This window comes from Neofelis nebulosa, chromosome 16, assembly GCF_028018385.1.
Source record: "Neofelis nebulosa isolate mNeoNeb1 chromosome 16, mNeoNeb1.pri, whole genome shotgun sequence".
NCBI classification, from domain to species: domain Eukaryota; kingdom Metazoa; phylum Chordata; class Mammalia; order Carnivora; family Felidae; genus Neofelis; species Neofelis nebulosa.
In genome coordinates, this window is record NC_080797.1 from 45,540,977 (window position 1) to 45,565,828 (window position 24,852).

Below are 24,852 nucleotides of genomic sequence, written 5' to 3' on the forward strand. Positions count from 1 at the left end.
ATCACTCATACTTTGCTGTAAAGTTATTGATCATGAGATGTGTCTTTAATTTTTAAGTAGAGGTTCAACTTTCCTGTGTGGCATCTGGGTCCAGGGTTTTGGTAATGGGAGAATGCAGGGAGGCAATTCTGGAAGGCTGGCACAGTGGTGCAGGCAAGTTGGCTCATTGAGAGAAATGCACGGCCCAGGAGGAGCATGTAGACACTGTTCTGGGGGAAGGCCAGAACAGGAGAGAGACCCAGAAAGAGGTAGCAAGCCTGAAGGGCAACTCTATCCTGCCTTACAGTCTCCATCCTCTCCTTCATTTGATGCACATTCAGTGAATGGGGCACAACCCCAAGAAAATGGCACTCAGGCTCTCCTGAGAATGCTGCTCCTAAACCACTTTGGTATCATTCTCCCTTTGAAAAGTTCGTAGCACAGTGGCTCTGCCTACCCAGTAAAAACACAGGTCTAAATGTCACGGCCTTTGTAAACACTCCGAAGCCAAGCCTTAGATTTTGCAGAGGTCTGTGAACTCCAGGTTAAGGACCCCGTGATCAGTTAATATTTGCAGACCCTTCCAAAGTCTGTCAAGTACTTTGCATATCATTCTTGTAACAACCCAATTAGCCAGGTACTCTCTCATTTTACGCATGAGAAAACAGAATGTCCTCCTGGTAGGTCACAGTCTATTCTGTTCTCTATTTTGTCTGTATGGAAAACATCTGGAAGGGGAGTCAAGAACAGGTATCAGTGGTGGCCTGTGGGAAGCAAGCTAAGAGGGAATATAACCTTTGGTAGTATTTGCACTTTTTCCATGTATGATGCCACCAGTTTGTTTTATTTTGTTTTGTTTTTAAAGAGAGAGATCTGATCTGCTACTTTCAAACCTGTATTTTTATCCCTTTAAATAGGTGAAATGATGGGTACACTTAGAAAAGTCAGAGATTTCCAATGTCTTCTGAAAAAATGAAATCTTTTTTATGCAAATTCCCATGTCAATTATCTCCTCATACTAGTCAGATAATTTATGGATAAATTATACATTTTAAAAGTAAATTTCATTGCAGCATGGTGAGACTGCATCTTGCAAATATATAGTACTTATATTTATAACAATTATATATGTTATTGGGTCTCCTTGGCCTTTTACTTGTAAATTGGTTTTCAGTAGAATTATTGGATTGTGCAGATTTTGTTTTGCTTTTTAAAGTTTATTTATTTTTGAGAGAGAATGAGCAGGGGAGGGCAGAGAGAGGGAGAGGAAGGGAGAGAGAATCCCAAGCAGGCTCTGTGCTGTCAGCACAGAGCCCGCTGCAAGGCTCAATCTCATGAACTGTGAGATCATAACAGGAGCCCAAATCGAGAGTCAGACGCTTAACAGGCACCCCAGGATTGTGTGGTTTAATGCCAGATTTTTTGATAAAGTAAATACTAAAATAAATAAGCCTTTGCATCTTCATTCTCCAGTCCCAGGCAGCATTTAGCATTTAGCCTCCTCCCTGACCTACACACACATTTTCAACGGTTTCTTCTCCTTGTATGCTACCAAAACCTTTAGGTAACTAAATAACCAGTATCCAATGTTTGCAAATGCTTTTTTTTTTTTTTTAAGTTGCAGTGTAGTTAACATCCAGTGTTATATTAGTTTCAGGTGTGTGATACAGTGATTCAACAATTCGATACATTTCTCAGTGCTGGTTCCGACAAGTGTGCTCTTAATCCCCTTCACCTACTTCACCCATCCCACCCCGCCCCCCCCCCCCACACCTCTGGCAACCACCAGCCTGTTCTCTGCATTTAAGAGTCTGGGTTTTTTTGTTGGCCTCTTTTTTATTTTGTTCGTTTTAAAAATCAAAACCCTGAAGCCTGAGATGCTTGTTACTTTTCTATGCTGAGGCCTAATGGAATAAAAACTGGTAAGGACATTTGTAAACAGGTGAGGCAGAGGAACACCTGGATGTGAGAACTCACCATTCAAAACGATTTGAAATAAGTTACTGAGTAGTGACCCCGAAGATGCTAGAAACACTGTTTCAGCCGTGACCACCTCCAGTGGGTTTTTTTCTGTTTTAGTCTCTGTTATAAATGGAACAATCTATCCCTGAAAGGGTCAGCCAAGGCCGTGTATTTACTTTCTGCTTCCGCCTGAACTCTAGCTTTTGCTTTCATTTACGGCTGGTGCTCAGTGGCGGGTCTGGTGTTGCAAGAGGGAATTTCAAAGCAGAGCCCACAACCAGGTTTTCTGCCGTGGGAGAGACCATGTTCTGGGTCTACGGCTTCAGCTGTCCAGGTCTCCAGGAGCCTGGCCGCGTCCTAGGAGGGCAAAAGCAACAGTGGGTGTATGCAGGACAGCTAGGAGTCCGCTGTCAGTACAGCTGCAGTCTGGTGACGTGATTCAAGCGTTCGTCAACACTATCCAGCAATTACTCTGAGGAGATTCATCTTGTTGACTGAGTGGAAGTAAGGGAAAAAAAAGGAAAAGAATCATGTGGAAAGGTGACTGTTCTCAGGTACGGCAGAACTTCACAGGAAATCTAAGTTACTGTGCACAGTGTTGGTGGTGAATGAGCTGGCCAGACCACCCCAGATATATAATAAACCGTGGGCTCCACAGAAAACAAAGAGGTTTAGGGCCATGCGTCACACAGGCATGCGGAATCTATAGGAATTAAAGTCAGAAATGGTACAGCTGGGTTGTGATACCTACACCAACTCTCAGGAAGTCACTGGACACTCTAAGAATCAGCTCCCTTACTTGAAATACAAGAATAAGAACAAAGTTGGCAGAGCTAGTCAGGTTTAAATGTCTCCCATGAGCCTCCTTACATCAACACCAGTCATCAGATTAAAACACGAATCGATCATGTCATTCTGCTGCTCCTGAGCCTTCACTGGCTCCCACAAGGTAAAAACCAACTCTCAGCATTGCATTCAAGGACTTTCACATATCAGCCCAGCCCCCAGCCCCCACCTCCTGCTTCCCTCTGCTTCAAACCATTCCTCCTTTACCTTATCATGCCCATCCTCTCAACCCTTGGTCTCTCTCCCCAGAATGCCCTTCTCTGGGCGGTAAAGTCCTACTCAGTCTTTGAAACCCAGACCAGACGTCACCTTCCCTTACCCAGTCCCCCTCCCAAAGTTTGTTGGTCCTTAGAACATGAACAACACCTTGTTCACCTGCCTGCGACGGGGAGCATTGCGCCTACTGTAATTGCCTGTATCTTTATCCATCTGCCTGCTGGGCTGTGAGCCCCAATTCAAGGATGATGTCTTATTCTAGTTTACATCCCTGTCACCCAGCGCTGTGCCTTGAAATCTTAAAGATGCTCGCAGAAGTGTTGGCTCCTATGTGGAAATGTGAATTCATGAAGGTGTTCTTAAGCTGGAAAGTGTCATTTAAGTGTAGTATTATCATTAATGAAGGTGAAGGAACGAGCAGCAAGAATCGGTCCCGGAGATTTGCACTTAAAGGAATGAGTATCAAACCCTTCTACATCTAAATGCTACGTGTTCTTCCAGGGCCCTGCAGGGAAGTGGGCGGGCACACTGGGGGTGAGCCCCTTGGGGTGCTAAGGCGTAACGCCCTACCCAAAGCTGGTCTGTGGAACTGCACCTTCACCTGATAGCTAACTGAAGATTCGGAAGGATCACCTGTCAGACTTCCTCCAAATCAAAACTTACAAACCTGTGTGCCTCCAGGATTCCTTCTTCTCAGCAACTGTTTTCCTTGCCTTTCATACATTCTGAAGTGACATTTAACTGTGAGGGAAAGAGGCACTGGATTCTGAGCCCAGACCGACCTGGATTCAAAACTTGAGCCTGTGTTCATTCCCAGCGTGCGGCTTGGCTAGTACACGCAGGCTTGCAGAGCCTGTGACGTCACGTCTAAAACAGGAAAAGTGCCTAACAAGGAAAACCAAGTGCGACAAATGTGGAAGGGAGTATCGCACGCTGAAAATGCTAGGAAACTGTAAGATGTTCTTTCTGTGATGAGAGGTAGACAAGTACCAGCCACAGGCTTACTTTCCTTTGTTACTTCTTCCTCCTTTTCTCTCTCCTTTCACATTGCGAAAGTACATCTCACTGGTCTCACTGGTCTGTTTCTGTGTAGAGGAGTGTTTGCTCCAAATCTAATAAGGCTCATCTAAGGGACAACTTTTGGGGGAACATAATAGAGTCAGCAGCCCCCATGGTAACAGCATTTCTTTGATCTCTTGCCACTGAGTGTTGTTTTGAAAGTTAATTGAGGATGAAAGCATCTCCCCAAAAAACTACTGTCAAAGGAGATTCCAACTCACCTCAAATCCAACCAACTCTGTTTTGCACGTGTAAAACTGAGATGACAACCACTGCATAAATATTAAATGAGCAGTGAGATGTCAGTGTTTTCATTACTGTGTGCAGTGGGACTCTGAACGAAGCTGAGACCAGTTTGGTACACCTGCAGAGGCAGCATGGGTTTTGATATAACCACGATATTTGATTTGGAAATTTAAAACATACAGTGTTGCCAATAGCTCTTAGTTTAAAAAAAAAAAAAAAAAAAAGTAGTTGAACTCCAGGATTCGCCATTTCCTGTAAGAGCTTGAGATGCCAAGTATTTAGGTTTACATGAAAATTTGGCTCACAAATGCCTCAACGAATAGGAAAATCTGTCTCTTGGCGGGTAACGGAAGTCAAGCAATTTCTTCCTCTTCACCCTCTTCAGAGGGTGAGACACCAGTGCTGAACTGGTGTTCCATCTCACAGAGATCACGGCACGAATACTTCTGGTCTGCCAGACTGCAGCCTTATCCCCTCCAGTTTTTCTCCAACAAGCTACAAGAGTAATCTTTCTAAAATGCAAATCTGATCATATAATGGCCTAATCTCTCAATAGCTCCAAAATGCCTTCAAAATATGTTAGCAGGATGAGCTCTTGCCTCGTGGTCCAATCTCTGCTCTGATTCAAGTCACACTCCCATCCCACCTCACCTCTTCTGTCCCCGGTGATTGCCCTGCAGTTCCCTGACCACACCATGATTCTGGGCCTTTGCTCTCACAGCAACCTCTACCTGGAATGTCTCTGACCACTCTCTTCCCTTGGCAGACCTGCACACTCTTCAGGACTCTGTCAGGAGTCAGCTTGTCCAGAAAGCTGTCCCTACCCACCCTCTCCTCAGGCTGCTGAGGGTGCCCCCCTCTGAGCCTGCCTCTCTCATAGACTCATCATATTGCATTCGAACCTTGTAGTGACTTTTCCATTGCCCCCATTGGACTGCCATTGTCTTGAGGGCGAGGATCAGATTTAATTCATAATCCTATCCCCAGAACTTTACATAATCTGGTCCCTACTGGACCGTCAGTAAAAGTGTGGTAAATCAATCCACCAAATGGCACTAGACTGAAAGCTGGGTATGACTTCTTATCCCAAACATGCCAGCAATTAGTGTGGTGTTGGATCTAGGCCGATAGAGACTCTATCATGTGTATTTCACGCCAGTAAGTCCACATAATTCTTTCTCTCACTGTCTATGGGCCAGTACCTTACCCCCAAGATTGAAATACTGCCAATGACTTTCCTAACCCACCTTGTTATCTTAGAATAGGTAATAGATCTTTCAAAGTCCGAAGAGCTCCTTACCTTCATCCTCCCCACAGAGGGTGACCTCTTGAAATGTTTGCAAAGTGGCAGCAGTCCTGTTCTTCCTCTGTAACTGCGAATGGGACAGAGTCTTCTTTGTTACTTATTGCATCTACTCATTTAAGACATTTTCATTAGGAACCTACTACATGCCACCTGCTCCCATGGACCAAGATAAGAGGCATGGGTGAATCTGCCCATTAAACAAAATAGCTGAAAAATACTCAGCGTTATACATTGTAGGTCCAGGCTACTGACTCATTAGATACGTCCCCTTATATAAGGAGAAATGTAGAACCCAAAGGCCACAAACAAAATTAAGATAACCGTGGCACTCCCCCCAAGAAAAGTAATTAGGCCCTGTAAATAGCTCCAGCTGGGATATACATTGTACATGATGATGTGTAGTCTTTCACGGGGATCTGAAGGGGATCCCTCAGATACACCTACGTTGCGTACAGTATGAAGGGTTTTCTTTGATCCCCTGGAGCCCATTTGGAATTCTTGGGCCCCCAAGTAAACAACTCCCAAACGAGCATGTCGAGGTCTGTGCCCTCAACATCAGCCATTCTGATCATCCACACAGAAACAGAAGCTGGGTCTGGGAATGGAAGACAGGGCTCTTTGTCTCCCTGGGGAACTCTGGAAGGCTTATTCTTGCCTTGATGAGAGAAATCTAAAGATTGGATTTTTCAGGGTCAATAAGGCACCTTGTTGAGTAATTTACAGTAGAATGTGAAAACAAATACAGGAGGGAAGCACGCCAAACAGCACACTCCCCTGGTGAGACAAAGGGAGGAGGGCTCTGGCTGACTGCTCCCAAGGTGGTCTGGTTCATTCTTATTTATTTCCGTTCTCCCACACATTCCTCTGGATCCTGGGGAACCACTCCTGCTCTGGAGTTGGTTCTTTCCCAGGTCATCCATCCTGTCCCTCACCTCAGCCTAAGTGTCTCTAGCCAGAGGGGAAACACGATTGGGGAGGGCCGGAATACACTACCGTGGAAGGAGAGGGAGGAAGATTTGGCACCAGGGATGTTACAGAACATGAACCAGGCTCAAATTATAAGCCAGCAATTTACATGAGTCTTCTGTGACTGTTTACACTGCTGTTTATTTATTTATTTTTTGAAATCAGTACTTATCTTGGCCACCATGGCCACATGTAGCTGACATGAAAATACAGAACACCTTCATGAGACTCACGGTCGCCCAGTATCCGTACAATCCCCTGTTCTTCCCCCCAACCCTCTCTCCCTCTTGAAACCACAACAAGGAAATCACAGTACTAGAGACAACACGGGCCCTTGGGGAAAAGGGACAGAGGCGCCAACCAGGAGCCCCTGCCTTCAGTTCCCTTAGTAGAAGTCAAATATTGCAAATACTTTCTGCAAGCTTTTCATAGTTGCTGCTTTCTCTAGCTTAAAAGATCTTAATATGGCTGTTAGTCTATTTATCACTTTCTCCTCATATGGGCTTGGCAAGCAGACAAAATAGACAGGAGTTCAAATCCAGACTCTGCATGGATAGACTCTGTGGCTTTTGGCTAATTGTTTATTTAGTAAAGCACAGTTCCCCAATAAATATTAATAGATGTCTTCCCAGAATCCTCCAAAGATCCTTAAACCTTAGCTTCCTATAAACCATTATCTGTTTTTGTTTAATTCAGGATTTTCTTTTTATCTTTATTTTTTGTAACATTTTACACATACATATTTTATTTTTTTTTTTATTTTTTTTTTTTTTTAATTTTTTTTTTTTCAACATTTTTTATTTATTTTTGGGACAGAGAGAGACAGAGCATGAACGGGGGAGGGGCAGAGAGAGAGGGAGACACAGAATCGGAAACAGGCTCCAGGCTCCGAGCCATCAGCCCAGAGCCTGACGCGGGGCTCGAACTCACGGACCGCGAGATCGTGACCTGGCTGAAGTCGGACGCTTAACCGACTGCGCCACCCAGGCGCCCCTACACATACATATTTTAAAAGGTAATCTACTATCTTTTAAAAAAAAATGACTAGACCAATTTTCTTAGGAAAAACTGCCAACTCCACCCTTTGCCAGTGGTTCTTTCCCATAATCAGAAAACACCTAGCCTAGCTTCCACATCAATTGGAAACACCCTTCACTGGGACACTTGATGTACCCATAGCCACAGTTCTCTGAGGAATATGCTGGAATCCTTGGTCCCTCCTTAAAATGTGCTCTCAAACAGTGGAGTGTAGATGAGGTGAAAAAGACACTGTACACATTTTTTTGTTTCTTGGGGTCTTGCTGACAGCAGGTGTTTTCTCACTTTGTCCCAGGAGGAAGAGAAAGTGGCATTTTATTTGGTCAGTAGCTATTTTTGGAACTATTACTCCATACAAGGCACAATATTGGCCACTGTGGGGGATGCAGAAATGAGTCAGACACCGTATCTTCCCTGAAGAACTTACAGGGAAGATAAAATGTTCATTTTGCACACTTTTTGGAATGCCTGCAATGTGCATATCCTCTTGTAGGCCCTGGGGATACAGTGAGGAAAAACAGACCAAGCTCATGTAGTTCATATTTTCTTGGGTAAGCAAGTAAATTAACAAATAGCTTCAGATTGTGATAAATGCTAAAAACAAAAGAATAGAGGATAATGTATTGGAGTGAGGTGCAGGATGACCTTGGTAGAAATGACTTGGGAAGTCAGAGACACAGAAAGTGCCCATGAAGGAAGATGGGTAGAATAACAGGAAGTGGTGTTTCAGAGAAGTGGACAGGAGTCAGACATGACTCTTTGTAGACTAGGGGTCTGTAAACTCGTCCTACCAAGTGTCAGACAGTAAGTAAACATGTTAGGCTTTGTGGGCCATGTGGTCTGTATTACAACTATTCAATTCCGCCATTGAGACAACATGCAAAATTATGACTGGGGTTATGTTCCAATAAACTTTTAGTTATGGACGCCGAGATTGGAATTTCACATAATTGTCACATGTTACAAAATATTTTTTTTCCTCAGTGTAGAGACCATTTTTAGCTTACAGGCTGGACAAAAACAGGCGGTAGGCTGGATTTTGGTACAATTTGCCCCCGTTGTACACCCCCGTTGTACAGTACGTTAAGGAGTTTGGATTTTATTCCAAGTGTACCTATGAGATTTCAATGAAGGAAAGTATTGTGATATGGTCTATGCTCTGAAGAGATCGTTCTGGCTTCTGTGGACTGGTGAGGGGTATGTGCACAGGCAGAAAGACCAGTTGAGCTCTGAAACTGTCACAGAGTACCAATGTGAAACAGCGGTGATGTGGACAAGAGTAACAAGCATGGAATTAAAAGAAATTAAAAGGAGGCTGATTTGAAATGTGCTGTGCAGGTAGAGTTGAAAACACAAGTGCCTGAATCATTATAATACAAAGTAGACAGGACTCAAGCCAGGGAGAATGACAGATACAATTACTGTCAGAAACCAGAGACAGTGAGCTGGTGTTGAAGGAGTCTGAGCCTCTCTCACGTGGGTAGGTCTTTGACAAGAGGGGATGGGAGAGACATCAGGCTGGAACGATGGTCTGACTGGTGATGGGGAAGGAACTCTGTTCTGAGGTAGACTTGATCTCTCCAAACCTCCCGTCCTCATCTGCAAACTCATTAAACTGTAAGCTTCTTGAGGCCAGGGACCATGTTATTTGCCTTTCCATATCCCTACAACCTAGCTGGTCAATAATCTTAACATCGATTCAGTAAGTCTTTTCTGACCTACTCTATGCTATGGCATATGCTAGCAACATATATATACACATAGTTAATGTCCTCGCAGAGCTTATAGGACTAAAGAGAACTGAACTAATAATGCTACACAGGGACACTATCTGGTGGTCCAAGAGATACAACGGGGACTTTGTGTTATCTTGGGACCAGAGAAGGCTTATGAGCAGGAGTGACATTTACATTGATTGCTGAGGGAAAAGGAAGGGATATTTAGTGAAATGAAAGTCAGAAAGAAGGAAAGAACATTTCTGGCAAAATGAACAGTGTGTGTGAGAGGAAGAAGCCTGACATGTCGAAGATCTAAAAATCAGAGAGAAGAGAACAAATGGGCACAGTGGACCGTGGCTAGTGGGTGGAGAAGGCCAGGTCATCCAGGGCCCAGGCGCAAGAGGAAGTTGTAGGGGCGTTTTGGGTTCACACAGCCTGGGCTTTAATTCCCAGCTCTGCCACTTGTCAGATCGGTAGAAAGACTGAACAAGTGCCTTAGTCCATCTTGGAGGACTGTTGTAAGAAATAAATGAGATTTTCTGTATGAGAATCCAGTAGATTTTCATTAAGTGATAGTCTTCCTCCCTTGGCTCACAGGACAAATGCAGGGAGTAGTGCAAACTCAGAAATAGGTTAAATGCCTGGTGAAGGAGTCCTTATCTTGTAGTTTACAGGAAGCCCAATGGAACAACGAGGACTGTCTCCTATAGAAGCCAGACCAGCTCCATCTGAGACTCCACGCCATACTTCTACGACAGAGGGTGGGGTGGGTGTCCAGAGATCAGTAGGGCAGGGTCCTGCCTTCAAGGGTTTTAATTACGTAAAGTTATAAAGAGGAGTGTGGGGTGTGAAATGGGTGCAGTAGGATGAACGAACAGCCAAACAGTGCCGTCCTCCCAATGAAAGCTCCTTGTCTGGCCGGAGAGTTGGACTGTTGTTGCTTTTGCCCCTGTGGCTGCTTATTTTAATTCCATGAGGACCCAAAAGGATTCAGAAATCTGGGAATTGGCCACATATCTTGGACCTTGTGTGTAGAAATCAGACAGCTGCCACTACGTTTCTCTGCTTTGTGCCCTTTGGAAACATAAAGCAGCTTGCCAGACCTCTCTCCCTGCAGGCAAGAAGGGCATCTCTCTGCTGGGAATAAAACAAAACAGAATCTCAGCATCCCAGGAAGCTCAGCCAGGAGAAGGCCCTTACCCTGTGGAAGAGGCATCAGATGCTGCCTATTCTCAGAGTCCCAGCCTTCAGCTCTCTGTCACTTGGTTTTGAGTCCCTGCTATTGTTCAGCTACATCCACTGCAGCCTTTAAAAAGCCTATACTTGTTAATAAAATCATTATCTGGACACTATTAAAAGGACTCAAAAACAAGCTGTTTTCGAAAAAATCTGTCTGGACATCCTATAACTCAAGGATATAGCAGTGTTCCAGGGAAAATGGAAAAGCCAAAAGTATCTGAATTAATGACCTGTGCGACTATTTTCAGTCCAGAGTGTATTAAAAGTGCCCATACAGGGGCGCCTGGGTGGCTCAGTCGGTTAAGTGTCTGACTTTGGTTCAGGTCATGATCTCACAGTTTGTGAGTTCGAGCCCCACGTTGGGCTCTGTGCTGACAGCTTAGAGCCTGGAGCCTGCTTCAAATTCTGTGTCTCCCTCTCCCTCTGCTCCTCCCCAACTCATGCTCTGTCTCTCTCTCTCTCTCCTTCAAAAATAAATAAAAACATTAAAAAAAAGTGCCCATACATATAGCCCAGATAATCATGAAATAAAATATAATATCAATGTATAATAGAATATAATAAAGAATATAATAATTATGAAGCCCAGATAATCCAGGTTAGGAACAGAGCTCTTTCACGCCATCAGGAGTACTGGACTGGTACATCTTGTCGTACCCACAATCGATATGTAGGTTTCTTCTGGGCAGCCCCTGACACTGTCCCCCTGGTTGCAGTCAAGTCCATGGATGCCCACCCTGCAGGCTGTGTGCTGCACCAGTTTCTGGGCCACCCTGGCTTGGGCTGGAAGAACTGGTGCAGGAAGCCTGGGCACCTGTACTGCCCAGTGCCTGGGGCCTGACCACTGGGCAGACCTCCCCAGTGGTGACTGCTTGGTAACTGAACTTTTGCCGCAGATTCCCTCACTGTACCACTCCTGCCTCCTAAAGGAGTTTATATACCTCATTCTTGCCTTCTGGTAACAGAATGTTACCTAAATTATGCCTAAGAAATCTATTTCCCCCCGACATTCTACCCTGGTGGTCAGGATACATCCACCCTTAGAGTCTATCTAAGCAATCACCTAGCATTTATTCACTGGTATGATGGTAAGTGTTTAACAATTGGCTCTCTGGGGGGAAAAGTGTGTGTGTGTGTGTGTGTGTGTGTGTGTGTGTGTGTGTATACCTTCACATAAGTCTATTGTAAGTTTTACTGATAGGATATGTAGCACACAATTTAAAATCATAATAATAAAATATACAACACTCTTTTTTTGTAAATTTCTTCTAGCCTGTTGATTCACCCAAAATGCTTTTTGTTTGTTTTTATCAAACTCTTGAGTCTGTAAGCCAACCTGTAGCTGTAATTAATGGATGAGTATAGTTGCCACTTAAGTGTTGGTTGATATATTCGTGTACTTTAAGGAAGCAAAACAAGATGAAACAACACAGGCTTATCGTGGGACATCACTTGTTGATCAGTGGCATAAGCAACTTCTTTGTCAAATCAAGTAATAGTTTTTGAGTACTGGAAGGATATTTCCTCAGGTTTTTTGTGCTATTCACAATGAAACAGCCACAGAGATTTTAACCTGCATTATTAACATTTTCTTCATCGCTTTCTTAAGTCTAGACTAGTGATCAGCAAATTTCTCCTGTAAAGGGCCAGAGAGTAACTATATTAGGCTTTGTGGGCCACATATGGTCTCTGTCACATACTCTTCCGTGTGTGTGTGTTGGGGGGTGGGGGGGGGTGGAGTGGGTTTTACAATTCTTTAAAAACATAAAAACTAAAACCCTCCTTAGCTCCTGGGCCACACAAAACCAGACTGAGGCTGGATTTAGCTCACGGAACTGTAGTTTGCCAATACCTGATCTAAACAGTTCACAGAAGAAAAAAATCAAGACCTGACTTCCGATTTTTATGGTGTAACTATTCCCACCATGGCCACTTCCAAGCTGCCGACACAATATCATGAAAATGACTGGGAAGCGATGTGCCCTGGTGCACCATCATACATGTTTCCACTGTTCAGGTGCAAGAGATATCAGTAACCTCAGGAGCATAAATAACAGCGAAGTGCAGTAAAACAGGGAGTAACAAGTTTTAAATACTTACTGTCTTTGTCTTTAATTTATTTAACTTTAACTTTGTATGATTTAATTTTTAATGATGGCTGTGTTTAACCACTAGCTCATAAAACTCCTGAGATCTCAACAGTCCATTCTCACAAGCTATGTGGCTCAACCCCGGTGCCCTGCTGTGTTTATCCCATGCACACATGGTTGAGGACCAAGCCCTGACTTGCCCCGGCTCCCTGTTTGTGCTGCCTCTCAAAGCCACCTCATCACACCACCCCACCTTAGATGCACCGCGATGGGTGGATTCTGCGCCCTGATAAATCTGTGACCTTCCCAACTCTTAAATGTTCTGGGAAAACCAGGAGGTGAATATGCCAAGGAAAGACAGCCTATAAACGAAAAGATAAAAGTGATTTCTACACGAGCTGGGGCTTGAAGGTTACTTATGCTTCCAGTAACCCTAATGGTGCCACTGATTCAGACTTTCTGAGCCCAAAACTGCAGAAATTACTGAGAGAAGTTTTGTTTGGAGGCATGCCTGGTGAAGTGTCCAAAGAAGTACATGAAAGGTGAAGTTCTCTGAAAAGGTGAAGGCTGGCACCTAGGTCATCTGGAAGACTGGGATTCATTCAACAAGCACTTTGTTGCTAGGCTTGGAAAAAGAGAGAAAGCTACTTGCGATAGTAAGAATCACACAAATGATAACATCTTTCATTTAGAAAGCCAAGGGGATCAAGAGAAAGAATACAATTAGATAATAGCCATAATTGGGTGAACTATTAGGAGGGAAATAAGGACGCAGGTGGATTGGACTGTGGTTACTTGTAGTGTACTTTTCAAAACCCTGAATTTTAGACATCCCTGCTTCTGGTCTGTATCCGTGTGCTGCTCTGTCATATAGCAGGCAAAACTATGACAGTACACAACGTAGACAGATAGGGACATACCATTTTTGTGGTTGCAGAATCTGACCATAAGTAAATGAAATAGCCCTCTGATTCCAAGTTTGCTTTTAATCTTCTAGAAGTAGTGGGTGCAAGAAGGCGTTACTACTGTCAAAAAAAAAAAAAAAAAAAGCCTTTTGCCCTTAATTTAAATCATTGTTTTTCTAGGGAAATTTAATTTGGGGGAAAAAATGTTTTTCTAATTAACTGGAAGACTGTGTGCTGTGCAAACAATAAAGATTCTTGTTTGAAAGTAATGCATGCCCCCACTCCTAGGACTACCAAGGGAATTTAAAATAAAAAACGCGAGCAGCTCTGACCTTGTATTCTGCCAGAGCTAAACAGAATTCCCAGATCCAGAGTTTTCACGTCAGTTCCCAATTTCAAACCCACAAGTGTTGAGTGGGTTCATGCTTCAGCAAGACACATCTTCTCATCTCTAGAAACAACTGTATTTGATCTCTTCCTGGTTTCTCGGCATGTCCCTCACTTCCTCTTTCTTTCTCTTGTGCTATGGTTGGCCTCAAAGGTTAGAAACTGCACAACTGGATGAACCGGGGAGGATTTCATAATGTTCTGGTGATGGGCTGGGCAGTCTAGCCAAATTCCGTTCATTAGCTAAGGCGCCGGGGTGAGTGTGGCCAGTAAGAATGCCGTTTTGGTTCCACTGAAGTGCTGATAGGGAACAGGAAATAAACTTTTATTTTTTTGGTTCCTGAGCAGCAGTATGGACAAGTGAAGAGTCTGGGATGCTGGGAGTCTGGAGGCCAGGAATTAATCTCCAACCCAACCACTTACTGGGCAGCTCAAGCAACTTCTGTTCTCTTTCTGACTGTTTTTTTTCCATTCTGACACTGTTTTCTTATTCTTTATGTACTGGCATCAGATTTCTGTCTACCTTAGACTTTAAACATTCCAAAGTCAGGAATCAAGGAATCAATTCACTAACCGTTTACTGAGCCACCTTTGCTGTGCTAGGTGCCATGACAGGCGCTTCGTAAACTGGTATTAATCCAACATGGTCCCTGCCCTCAAAGAAAGTACAGACTACAGAGGAGGCAGATCTCTTAGAAAATAAACACAAAACAAACAAAGCAAGTGGAAGTGTGAGAGACATATTAAAGTTACTATGGCAAAATGGCAAAGGAGCTTCCATTGGAAAGCCAGGGGAAGCTGTGGAAAGGAAGGGACTTTGAACCGCTCCTGTTTGAATAAAGGGGAAGACAATTTGGGGGAAGAGGAGAGCATATCAGAAGAGAAAAAAAACATAAAGACAATCAGTCTGAGGTCAAGTGACATATGGCTAAAGTGAAGGGTTCCAGCAGGGCCTGGGCATGAAGCAGGAGTAGAACCCACCAGTATACTCCTCCTGGCGTGAGCGCAGGACAACAGCTCTGGGCTTTCAGGGGTTTCAGACTTGAGGGAGACTCTTGGACAACAGCAGGTTTTAGATGTTTTATCAATTAAATAGAAATTTACTAGACATTGCTATAATGTTATCTCCTTATGCCTTGATTTTTGCATAGTGTCCACCCTCTCAAGAAACTGGCCTGAAAACTTAAAAAGTGTTACCAGCTGAAACAGGGTGGATTATTCACATAGTTCACACCAAGAGGCTGGAAACTTACCTGAGCTTTAGATTTGGTCCTCTTTGTGCATCCTAATGCTTCCGGTCATGAATTTTCTACTCTTGCATTGATTCTGTGACTTTTCTCCTTACATTATAGGCTTCAGGTGACAAGGCCAGACCTTCAGGAGCTCTTTTCCTTCTTAACCTTTCAGGCTGCATTTTATGTAGCTGCCATCCAGTAAATAGAGGTGTTCAGCTAGAACTCTCCTTCCAAAATGACTCTACATTTCTAAAACTTAGATAAAAATATTTGTTAAAATAATAAAGCATCATATTTAAAATATTCATAGCTATTTGATACAAATATAGTGAATCACAGTTTGAGCCAGAGCCAAATTTTCAGGCGTACTAACACCTTGGTTTGGTCTGGTACCTTTCTTGCTAATGTTCAACTGCTATGAGCCATTGCATGATTAAACCCTGCTTCTGTTTCCCAGACCTAAGTAGAAACAGTTGCCCTGATCTTTATCTTAAAATTATAAGTCTTATACAGTTTTAAACTTCATATATATGGCTCCAGCCCTTCAGGGATTTAGAACAGGCTTACAAGTGATTTTCTTGTGGCTTTAATATTAAGTCTTTAAACTACCTACACATAACTTTCCAGAGAGACCATGCTAAGTTGCCTTCCTAGAATTCCCAGTGGGCTCTCAAAGTGATTCCTGCTGACTCTGTTTCCCTCCCTTATTTTTTAAGTGACCAGAAGCTCCTTTCTTTTATGTCAAAAGAGTCCACCAAACCAATGAAGTACATAGAGGAAAAAGACTGTTGGTTGCCCTCAGAATAGATTGTCCATTCCAATATGGAGGATTTTTTTCCTTTCATGTGAATCTTCTCTTTCATGTTCCAAGATCTAATTAGACTTAAATGCTTACAAGTTTGTTTTTTCTTTTAACGTTTATTTATTATTGAGAGACAGAGAGAGACAGAGCATGAGCAGGGGAGGGGCAGAGAGAGGAGGAGACACAGAATCCGAAGCAGGCTCCAGGCTCTGAGCTGTCAGCACAGAGCCCAACGTGGGGCTGGACCTCACAAACCGCGAGATCATGACCTGAGCCGAAGTCGGACGCTCAACCGACTGAGCCAGCCAGGCGCCCCAATGCTTAAAACTTTCTATTAACTCCCAAAGCTGCACCACATCTCCTTACAAGGCTGCTTCTCTTTGTATTTTGTTTTGTTTCTCAAGAAGCCAGGTCTTCTTTTCCACCTGAAACATTTTATAAAACATATTTCAATAGAACATGAACAGTTATTATTCAAAAATAAATCATTTCTTCCAAAATTTTAAAGATTGTATCTTTGAACAACTTCTCATTAACCACTTGCCAGATAATCTGGTGGCAATCCCACTAATCCTTAGCTCTTCTTTTAGGAAGTCTCCCTGAATCCTTAGCCTGGAATCGGAAACCCTTGATTCTCATCCTTCCACTTGGAGTTCCCCACATCAGTCAATGATGCATGTCTCAGTGGCAACCAAAGAAATTTCTGTTTCCAGAATTTTCCTGTGTTCCTTGCTTTTTCTAGATATCCTTCCACATTTGTTACTGATTTTCATTTTGTTTTCTTTGTGATAATTTCCTCAATGATTTCCTTTTTTTTTCTTTTGGCTAGTTATATGCAACATTATTCTCTGATTACAAACCCTCTCCAAGTTGACTTTCAGCGACTTGGCTTCTTCAAGAGCTAGTAGCTCATAAGCATAATGAAACATTTTGGAAAAAATACATACATATATATGTATTTTATATAATATATAATATATAATGTATATTTTAAATTATATCTTCTAGAATATCTATTTGTAAGGAAGTATAGGCTTGATTTGAGATTTAACATCCAATCTTAATCATTTGATTCTAATTACATTTACAACATGCCTAAGAGTTTCAAAGGGCAAAGAAGTGAAGAGTGAAAAAATTCACAGGAAGAAAAATATCTCCATGTTGGAAAAACCAGTCTATTGTGTGTGTGTGTGTGTGTGTGTGTGTGTGTATGCATGCATATAATCAAACTGTATATGTTTGATTTGTAAAATATTTAGGAAGCACCTTCTATCCACCAAAAACACAAATCCATGTACTAAAGAGGAAAAAGAGAAAGCTATTTCTCCTATTCTCCTATCCTCAAACCTATCACAATCTAACAAGAAAAAGAGATACATAAAATTAAGCATAATATGTGTGTAGTAAATCTTGTTTTTATATGAATAGAGGGCTTTGGGAACACAGGAACAGGTGTATTTAATTGATTTTTCCTGAGGAATTTTGAGTTAACTTTGCTAAATATTTTTTTAAGTTTATTTATTTTGAGAGAGAGAGAGAGATACAGAGAGAGAGAGAATCCTAAGCAGACTCTGCACTGTCAGTGCTCAGCACTGAGCCTGACGTGGGGCTCAAACCCACGAAACGTGAGATCATGACCTGAGCCAAAATCAAGAGATAGACATGGCCCCAACTTTGCCAGCTCTTAAAAGGATGAGTAGAGTTTCACCAAGCAGTGGTTGGAAGATGAGCAAAAGACACCGAGACAGAAAAGTACACAGAATAATCAGGTAACGGGAACTTACAGAGCAAGGACTTCACTGTGAGACGTGGCAGAAAGTGAAGACAGGAGAGTATGGCTGGGACCAGATCATGAAGGTCCTTGAATGCCCTGTTAACATTTCATTTTATTTTGAAAGCAACTGGACACTGTAAAAAGATGAATGAAATCATGAGATCTGAATTTTTAAACTATAATTCAGGCTGTTGTAAGAGAATTGTACATAAGAGTGAGAATATGAACAGAAAAATCAATTAAGAGAGTTAATCAGTTAATCAATCAGGGGTATACCTCCTTCTAAAAAAATGAATTGCAGAGTTGATGTGCATGATTATAAAGTCCTGTTCTAGAATAGTTTCAGTGTGCAGGGGAGAGGGAAACTTATGGGAGACATTTTAAAGCAGAACCTACTGCATTTAGTAATCAACTGATTGTGAGGAATTAGGGAAAGGGAGGAGGCAAGGATGCTCTGAGATTTGGAGTTGGGTGATTGGGTGTGTGAAAATGCCATGAGCTACAACTGAGAAAACAAGAGGAGACACCTGTTTTGGCAAAGAGAAGTACTAGCGGGCACTTATGTGGAGACCTGCAAGAGGAAGTCCGAGTCCAGAGAGAGGCCGGACCTCGAGTTACAGTTTTGAGAGCCATCATTGGAGCCATAACAGTGAAAAGGGTCACTGCTTGGGACAAGCATGCAAAGTGAGAAAAGAGCCAAAACCACGCCTGCAAGGAACATTACAGCAAAGGAAGAGGGAAAAGAGGAACCAAGGAGAGCCCAGAAAGAGGGGTCAGGAGGTAGGAAGAAAGGGTGCAACCAAAACGGAGGGGAAGAAGGCTGCAAAAATTAAGGGAGGCCAGAGTAGCAGGATTTCCCAGGAAGAGGCTGCTGCAGATAATTAAAGCACTAGGAAGTTTAGGAAAGCAATTTCTAGAGAGTGAGGAGAACAAGGCAGATTCCTAGGAACATACAGAGACAGAGCCGAGGGTACAGGGGCAGCAGCCCTAAAGCACAGGGATTGTGTGACTCGAGAAGCAGCAGGCTTTAGGGATAGTTCAGCTTAATTTTGAAGTACTTAAGTGTCATAGAGAATGTAATTTAAATCTTAAAACCGATAGCTCGTCATTATGAGGTTTAAAACATGCAGGCCTTGTCTTCCCTGTGACTTAAGCTCCTGCTTCATTCAGGATTGCCTTAAATCCTGCCATGGGTAAGCTGTCACTTTTTACTCTACTTTTTACTGATGAGGCACAATTGATCTTTCCTGACCATGGTTTTTTGAACCCGTGGAAAATGCTATGATATGAAAGAACATGGTCTCAGGGTAAGAAGGGGTGTTAGAATTTGGGTGTTAGCTTTAACTGTGAATGAATACCCACTCTGGGGATGTCAGGTTGAGGGGGAGCACTGAAGAGGTCAGCCACAAACCCCAAATCCTCAGGCTGGAGAGAAGCCAATGAAAAAGCCTGGAAGACAGGACCAGGGAGGAGAAGGAGAGCCTGGGGAGCAGTGTGCGAGACACTAGAGGAAGAGAGTGCTTCCAGAAGAAGGTGTCAAATGACCCAGCAGGAAATGAAAGGAGGCTTCTTTGTTTGGGATGAGAACGTCCCTGGAACCTTGAAATAGCACTTTCAGGAGATTGCTGAAGCCCAGATCAGATATGGGCAGCGAACAGAAGGCAATGTCCTAGTGTACCCTTCACTTCTTACATGCAATAAATAACTTACCTTCTACCTATAGTGAACTGTTATGTATAATGTGCCTGAGGATGCATGTGTCTATGTACATGTGTACACAGTTACATACACATATGCACACTTAAAGGTGTATTAATCACTGCTGAATGGTTAATTGTCTTCCTCTCTTGTTTTAAAAAATAATTGAGACTTGGAAACCGAATTGCTGTCCCGAGGCAAATTGTTAGATGTGCAAATATAGGGAAAAGAGGATAAACGTACCATTTTTGAGAGGGACTTTTGCTAGAGTTTCTGTGATGTTTCTTGATATGTGAGTGGATTTTGTTCTCTTTTTCTTTCTCTCCTTCCAGTGGAATGGAGCATGTCTAAAGACTTTCGTCCTTTGGCTGGAGAGATCATCATGGAAAACTTGCAGACCCTGAGATGCACAATCACAGGACTGACAACGGTAAGTGCCAAATCCTCCCATTAGGCTTCCCATTCCCCTGCTCCTGATGTTTGTGCTGGGATTCGGGTAGCAAATACCTACTCTGGAAGCGACAGCCAACACCCAGCCCTCTGGCAACAACTGCCACTCGTTAAGTGTGATATGTCTGGTATCCATAATCTGAACTCCACAAAGGACTGAGCAGACAGCATGAACCACTTTGTAAGCTGCCATGTTCTACAGAGATCAGAAAAAGACTGGCCTCATGCAAGCCTTGAAAGCTGCTGCTTTCTGGATCACAGTCTAATCTTTAGGGGGGATCAAAGGCTCGGAGAGATCCAATTTTGACTCCCTGTCTGATGGTAAAAATAACAGCCTCCTCTAACCCTCACCCCCATAGCCTTGGTTGAGATCAGTCATCTATTGGAGTCATACAATTTCCTGAGAGAAATCCTTTTCCCTTGATTAAAAAAAAAAAAAAAAAAAAAAAATCTGTCTAAATCTGCTTTCACAGAAAAGAAACTATATATGGTGGCACTACATTTCTCAGTAACCTGAACCAATTTAAACTGTGAATGAAAAACTGGAACAAGCTGAGCTTATTTGTTTAATCAATCTAAACTCAAACGTTAATTATTTATACAACTATACACCATAGGAGCATATGAAATGCAAAAAATAAAAACACCTGGCACATCAGTTCATACTGAAACAAACACTGTATCTCCTCAAGTAATTAAAATGCAACAAAACTGAATCATCAGAATATTTTTTAGTATAGTTTTTAAAGTATACTTATCAAACCTGTCGGGGTTTTTTTGTTTTGTTTTGTTTTTTGTTTTTATTTTTTTACTCCAATTAGAATCCTTAATTATCTTAGGACCTTTCTATGCAAGAAGTAGGGGGAGAATTTTCTTGGTCTTGTTGTTTTTCAAAAAGATCAGTCCTTTAAACCAGTTATGTGTAAAGTGTACTCCTGAAACCCAGCATGAAAAAGCTGCATTAGGTTGCATCTCTTCAAGTTTGAACCAGCTATTCTAACAGAATTCTTGGTGGTTGGGTCACCACCACAGAATCTTGACTTTTAGTCCTAATCACACGTCTACACCAGGGGCCAAAACTGTGGATTACCAGAACAAACAAACCCCTGAGTGGGTGGCCCCCAGAGATGCTATCGGCAGAAGACTGATTCCCAACCCTATAGCTCACATGATGGAAAAGGGCCAGAAGAGAACCCTAGGGAATTTCCTTTGCTTAAAAGAAAAAGTGATATTGTGATAAAAATGGAAAACTCTCCACAGAGAGTTTCTCTAATATTTGAACTAATTTTTATAGGGATTAAGTTTTTCCACTTGGTCGTCCAATGAGAGCAATTCAGACACTATCCTAATCACATAAAAGCCTAGAAGTAGATTTACACTTCTGCGGAATCTCTATAACCTTGAAGTACATAGAAACCTATTTTTAATGTTAAAAAAATTAACTTTATAATATGGTAAGGCCAACATTATTAAAATTTCTAGCAAAGGCTCTACGAAGATGTGGGGTTTTTTTGTTTTGTTTTTTGGTTTTTGGGTTGTGTTTTTTTGTTTTTTTACTTCAAACATTATTTTACAATTTTTGCAAGGGATGTTTTATCAAATGCTGGCTTCAAAAATGCCTCTTTGGGTTCACTGGGTAAAGAAAAAAAAACTCAAAGGAAAAATGTAAAACTATACAAAACATCTGAAGTTTACAAGTAAACAAAAACAACTAAATTTTTAGTGTCATAAGACATTAAAGAATATAACCATTGTTTTAATAATGGTTTTAAACTTGAAGTAAAATCAAAGAAGGAAAGCATTATTTAATATGGCATAAAATGTAGAAACAATCTTAATGTTCATTGGTAGGGAACTGGTTACATAAATGACAATATTTGCCCACAGTTTAGTACTTACTATGCAGCCCCTAAATGAATGAACCACATCTCTGATGTACTATTATGAAAATACGTGCATTGTAACTTCTTAATTTTAAAAGCAAGTCAATCAGCTCATAAAAATGATGGTGACTGCCTCTGGGGAGGGGAAAATAAAGAGAAAGAGGTGAGGAATTGCTGTTTTTGGTAAAACTTGACTTTTAATAATTAGTATATAATTTGGGGGGGGGAAGCTCATAGAAACTGAGAGCACCCCAAAATGTTTATCATTACACATAAATAAATGTGATAGTCAATAAAAGCTAGAAAGCTAACGTATGGCTAGTGGATTTCCCAAGGGATCAAGTTGTTCATTGGACACAGGACTCTAGACTAAAGTGATTCAGTAAAATTCCTAATGCATCATTCTCTCTATTTCGATACTTTTCAGGGCCAACAGTATTTTGTTCAAGTCTCGGCTTATAACATGAAGGGATGGGGACCTGCTCAGACCACGACTCCGGCATGTGCCTCGCCTTCCAGTAGGTGGTGGCTGTGAACTCTCTCAAGCCTGGCAACAGGCTCCAACTCCCCCTCCATCCATCCTCCGGACACCACTGCCTTTCCCTCTCCCCACTGCTGGGGACTAACAAAACCTCCTCAGAGTAGCCTCTGGGCCACATAATGAAGGATTCCTCTGCAGAAATGTTCCCTTGGGAGGCAACTCGGTGGAATGAGAGGAGAGGGAATTTGGAACCGGCAAGACCAAATTCAGTACCCATGATACATTTTATTAGCCGCGTGGCCTTCAAAGGTTCCTTAACCTCTCCAAATCTGTAGGAGTCCAATCTGACCTTTCCCAAGACTTTCATGGGGATGTGGGGAATGACAGCAGAGGGAGTGGCCAGCCTGTTCTAGCTCTCCTCTCCTCCTCACTCCCTCACCCACATCCAATTGATAAGAGAATGAGATATTCTTCTGACACAATGTCAGAAAAAGAAGATTTCTTAGTAACAGGCACTCTGCTACCCTCTGCTACAAATATATAATATTTATAGTGGGAGCTGAAAACCCCAACAAAAGCCACTTCTAGTTATTTAAAGATTAGTAACTTATGTCTGGTATATTTGGTAACTCTCTCTTAACCAGAAGAAGCATCTCTAAATATATCATATGATGGATTTTTCTGTATAATGAGCCTATTGCTCTGAACTGTGTTTTCATTTTTAAAAAAATCTCCATGAATGTGATAGTTCAAAATGGTATCATATGCTTCTTGTGAGAGTGCAGACTGCTACATCCTTTGTGAGACACAATTTGTCATAATAAAAACATTCATTTCTTTTTACCCCATAATTACATATCTAGGAATCGAAGCCAAGAAAACAAATGCAGACAAACAATTATGAACAATTATGTGCACTATAGCAATATATTGATATAGTGAAATATTGTGTATGGTAGGGAGAACAAATATCCAATATCAATTCAATGGTTAAATAAAGTATGGTATTTACATATCCATATTATAAAACAAAAGGCAGCCACTAAAAATGGTGTTTAAAAAAACTACATTGTGTGGAAGAAACTCTTACTTTGGAAGTTTTATATAAAAACATAATGCAAAATTTTCTAGCACATATTTAAGCTGTGAGTTTGATTATTACTAGGAAGGCACGTCTGCACATAACTATCAATATTTGGCAGTGGGTATTTGGGGTATAAGATTATAGACTCTTTAGTTTTCTTTTTTATGTATTTATGTGCTTTTCGTGTTTTAGAACAACCCTTTACCTAGGGCCAAGCACGAATCGGGTGGCATGTTATGGGCTTTCATCAGTGTCTCACTAAACCCTCACCTCAGTCCTTCACCACTGTTCCTGTCTTGTGGATAAGCACTGTCATCATCTTCTGCATCACTCTGAACATCAGAGCCAACAGTCATTAGACTCATTATATGCTGGACATTAATCTAAGAGCTTTACAGGGATCCACTCATTCAATCTTCATAACAGACCTATTGAGGTGGTTTTATTAGTAGTCTCATTTTACCGGGGAGGGACCTACTAACATAGAGGTACAGGCATAGAGCCCAACACCACAAAATTAGCAAGCACTGAAGTCAGGTCCAAACCCAGTGGCCCTTGTTCTTAACCACTATGCTGTCCTCCTCTTCCATTAATAAGGAAATTGGGATTCAGAGAGGATGCTGCCTTGTCCGAGGTCACAACTCATATGTGGCTGAGCCAGGATTCAGGCCTGAACTGATTGGACCCATACCACATCTCCTATGCTTTGGGAACTAGTGCCCCATCATCAGGCAGACAAGCAGACTAAGAGCCAGCTAGCCAACCATTCCTGTCACTCCGGGAGTGATGCCAGGTCATACAGGGCCTTGGACCACTGACACCAGAGCTCTCTAAGGCCCCTCCCTAAGTCCCGTAGGCATTCAATGATTTAATTATTCCAGTCTTATCTGGACATCTTTCTTATTGTAGACATCAGAAACACAAACTGGGAATGCTTCAAGATTAAGATACTAAGGGAACCAATCTCATTCTAGGAAAAAAAAAAAAAAAAGAATATATTTATTATTGTAGATGAAGGGATAGAAGGAACAGAAAATGAAAAAAAAAAAAAAATGATAGTGTTGATTGACCTGAAGGTGGGACATGGGAAAACCTACTCCAAATACAAATTCTGATCTGCATATGGATGCATTTACTTATAAGCATCAGATGTTCCAGTTCTATAAACTTCAAATTCTATTCAGACACTCTCCCTCAAAGCCCTTCAGGGCTTTCTCCAGAGTGACTAGGACAGTTGTCCAGGACTGGGAAGAGTCACTTATTGCTAATTAACATAGCAAATGACAACGCTCTCTAAAATGGCCCATTTGACTAGTAAGGGTATCTGGCAAAGAACTAAAATCCAAACATGCCATTATAGTTGCTGCAGACATGCCATATCACTTGGAAAATAACAATATAAGACTCTGCTTCTATTTATAAACAGACTATGACATTGTGATGCAACAGATATCAGTATTCAGATATTTACTAGAGGACAATGTATTC

General features: G+C 42.0%; 1 protein-coding gene and 1 long non-coding RNA gene across 3 annotated transcripts in view; one reads left to right on the forward strand and one right to left on the reverse strand.

Moving 5' to 3' along the window:
• Positions 1–24,852, forward strand: part of ANKFN1 (ankyrin repeat and fibronectin type III domain containing 1) — a 316,545-nt gene that overhangs the window by 222,507 nt on the left and 69,186 nt on the right. For both annotated transcript variants that reach the window (XM_058703009.1, XM_058703010.1), the window contains exons 8-9: positions 19,799–19,896; positions 22,227–22,317. In XM_058703009.1, the coding sequence (XP_058558992.1) occupies positions 19,799–19,896; positions 22,227–22,317 (189 nt within the window). The remainder of the gene's footprint in view (positions 1–19,798; positions 19,897–22,226; positions 22,318–24,852) is intronic.
• Positions 1,801–15,479, reverse strand: LOC131497074 (uncharacterized). Its single transcript, XR_009254755.1, has 3 exons — positions 15,211–15,479; positions 5,609–5,681; positions 1,801–2,435 (listed from the first exon to the last, which is right to left on the reverse strand). It is a non-coding gene; the product is annotated as an uncharacterized LOC131497074 (long non-coding RNA).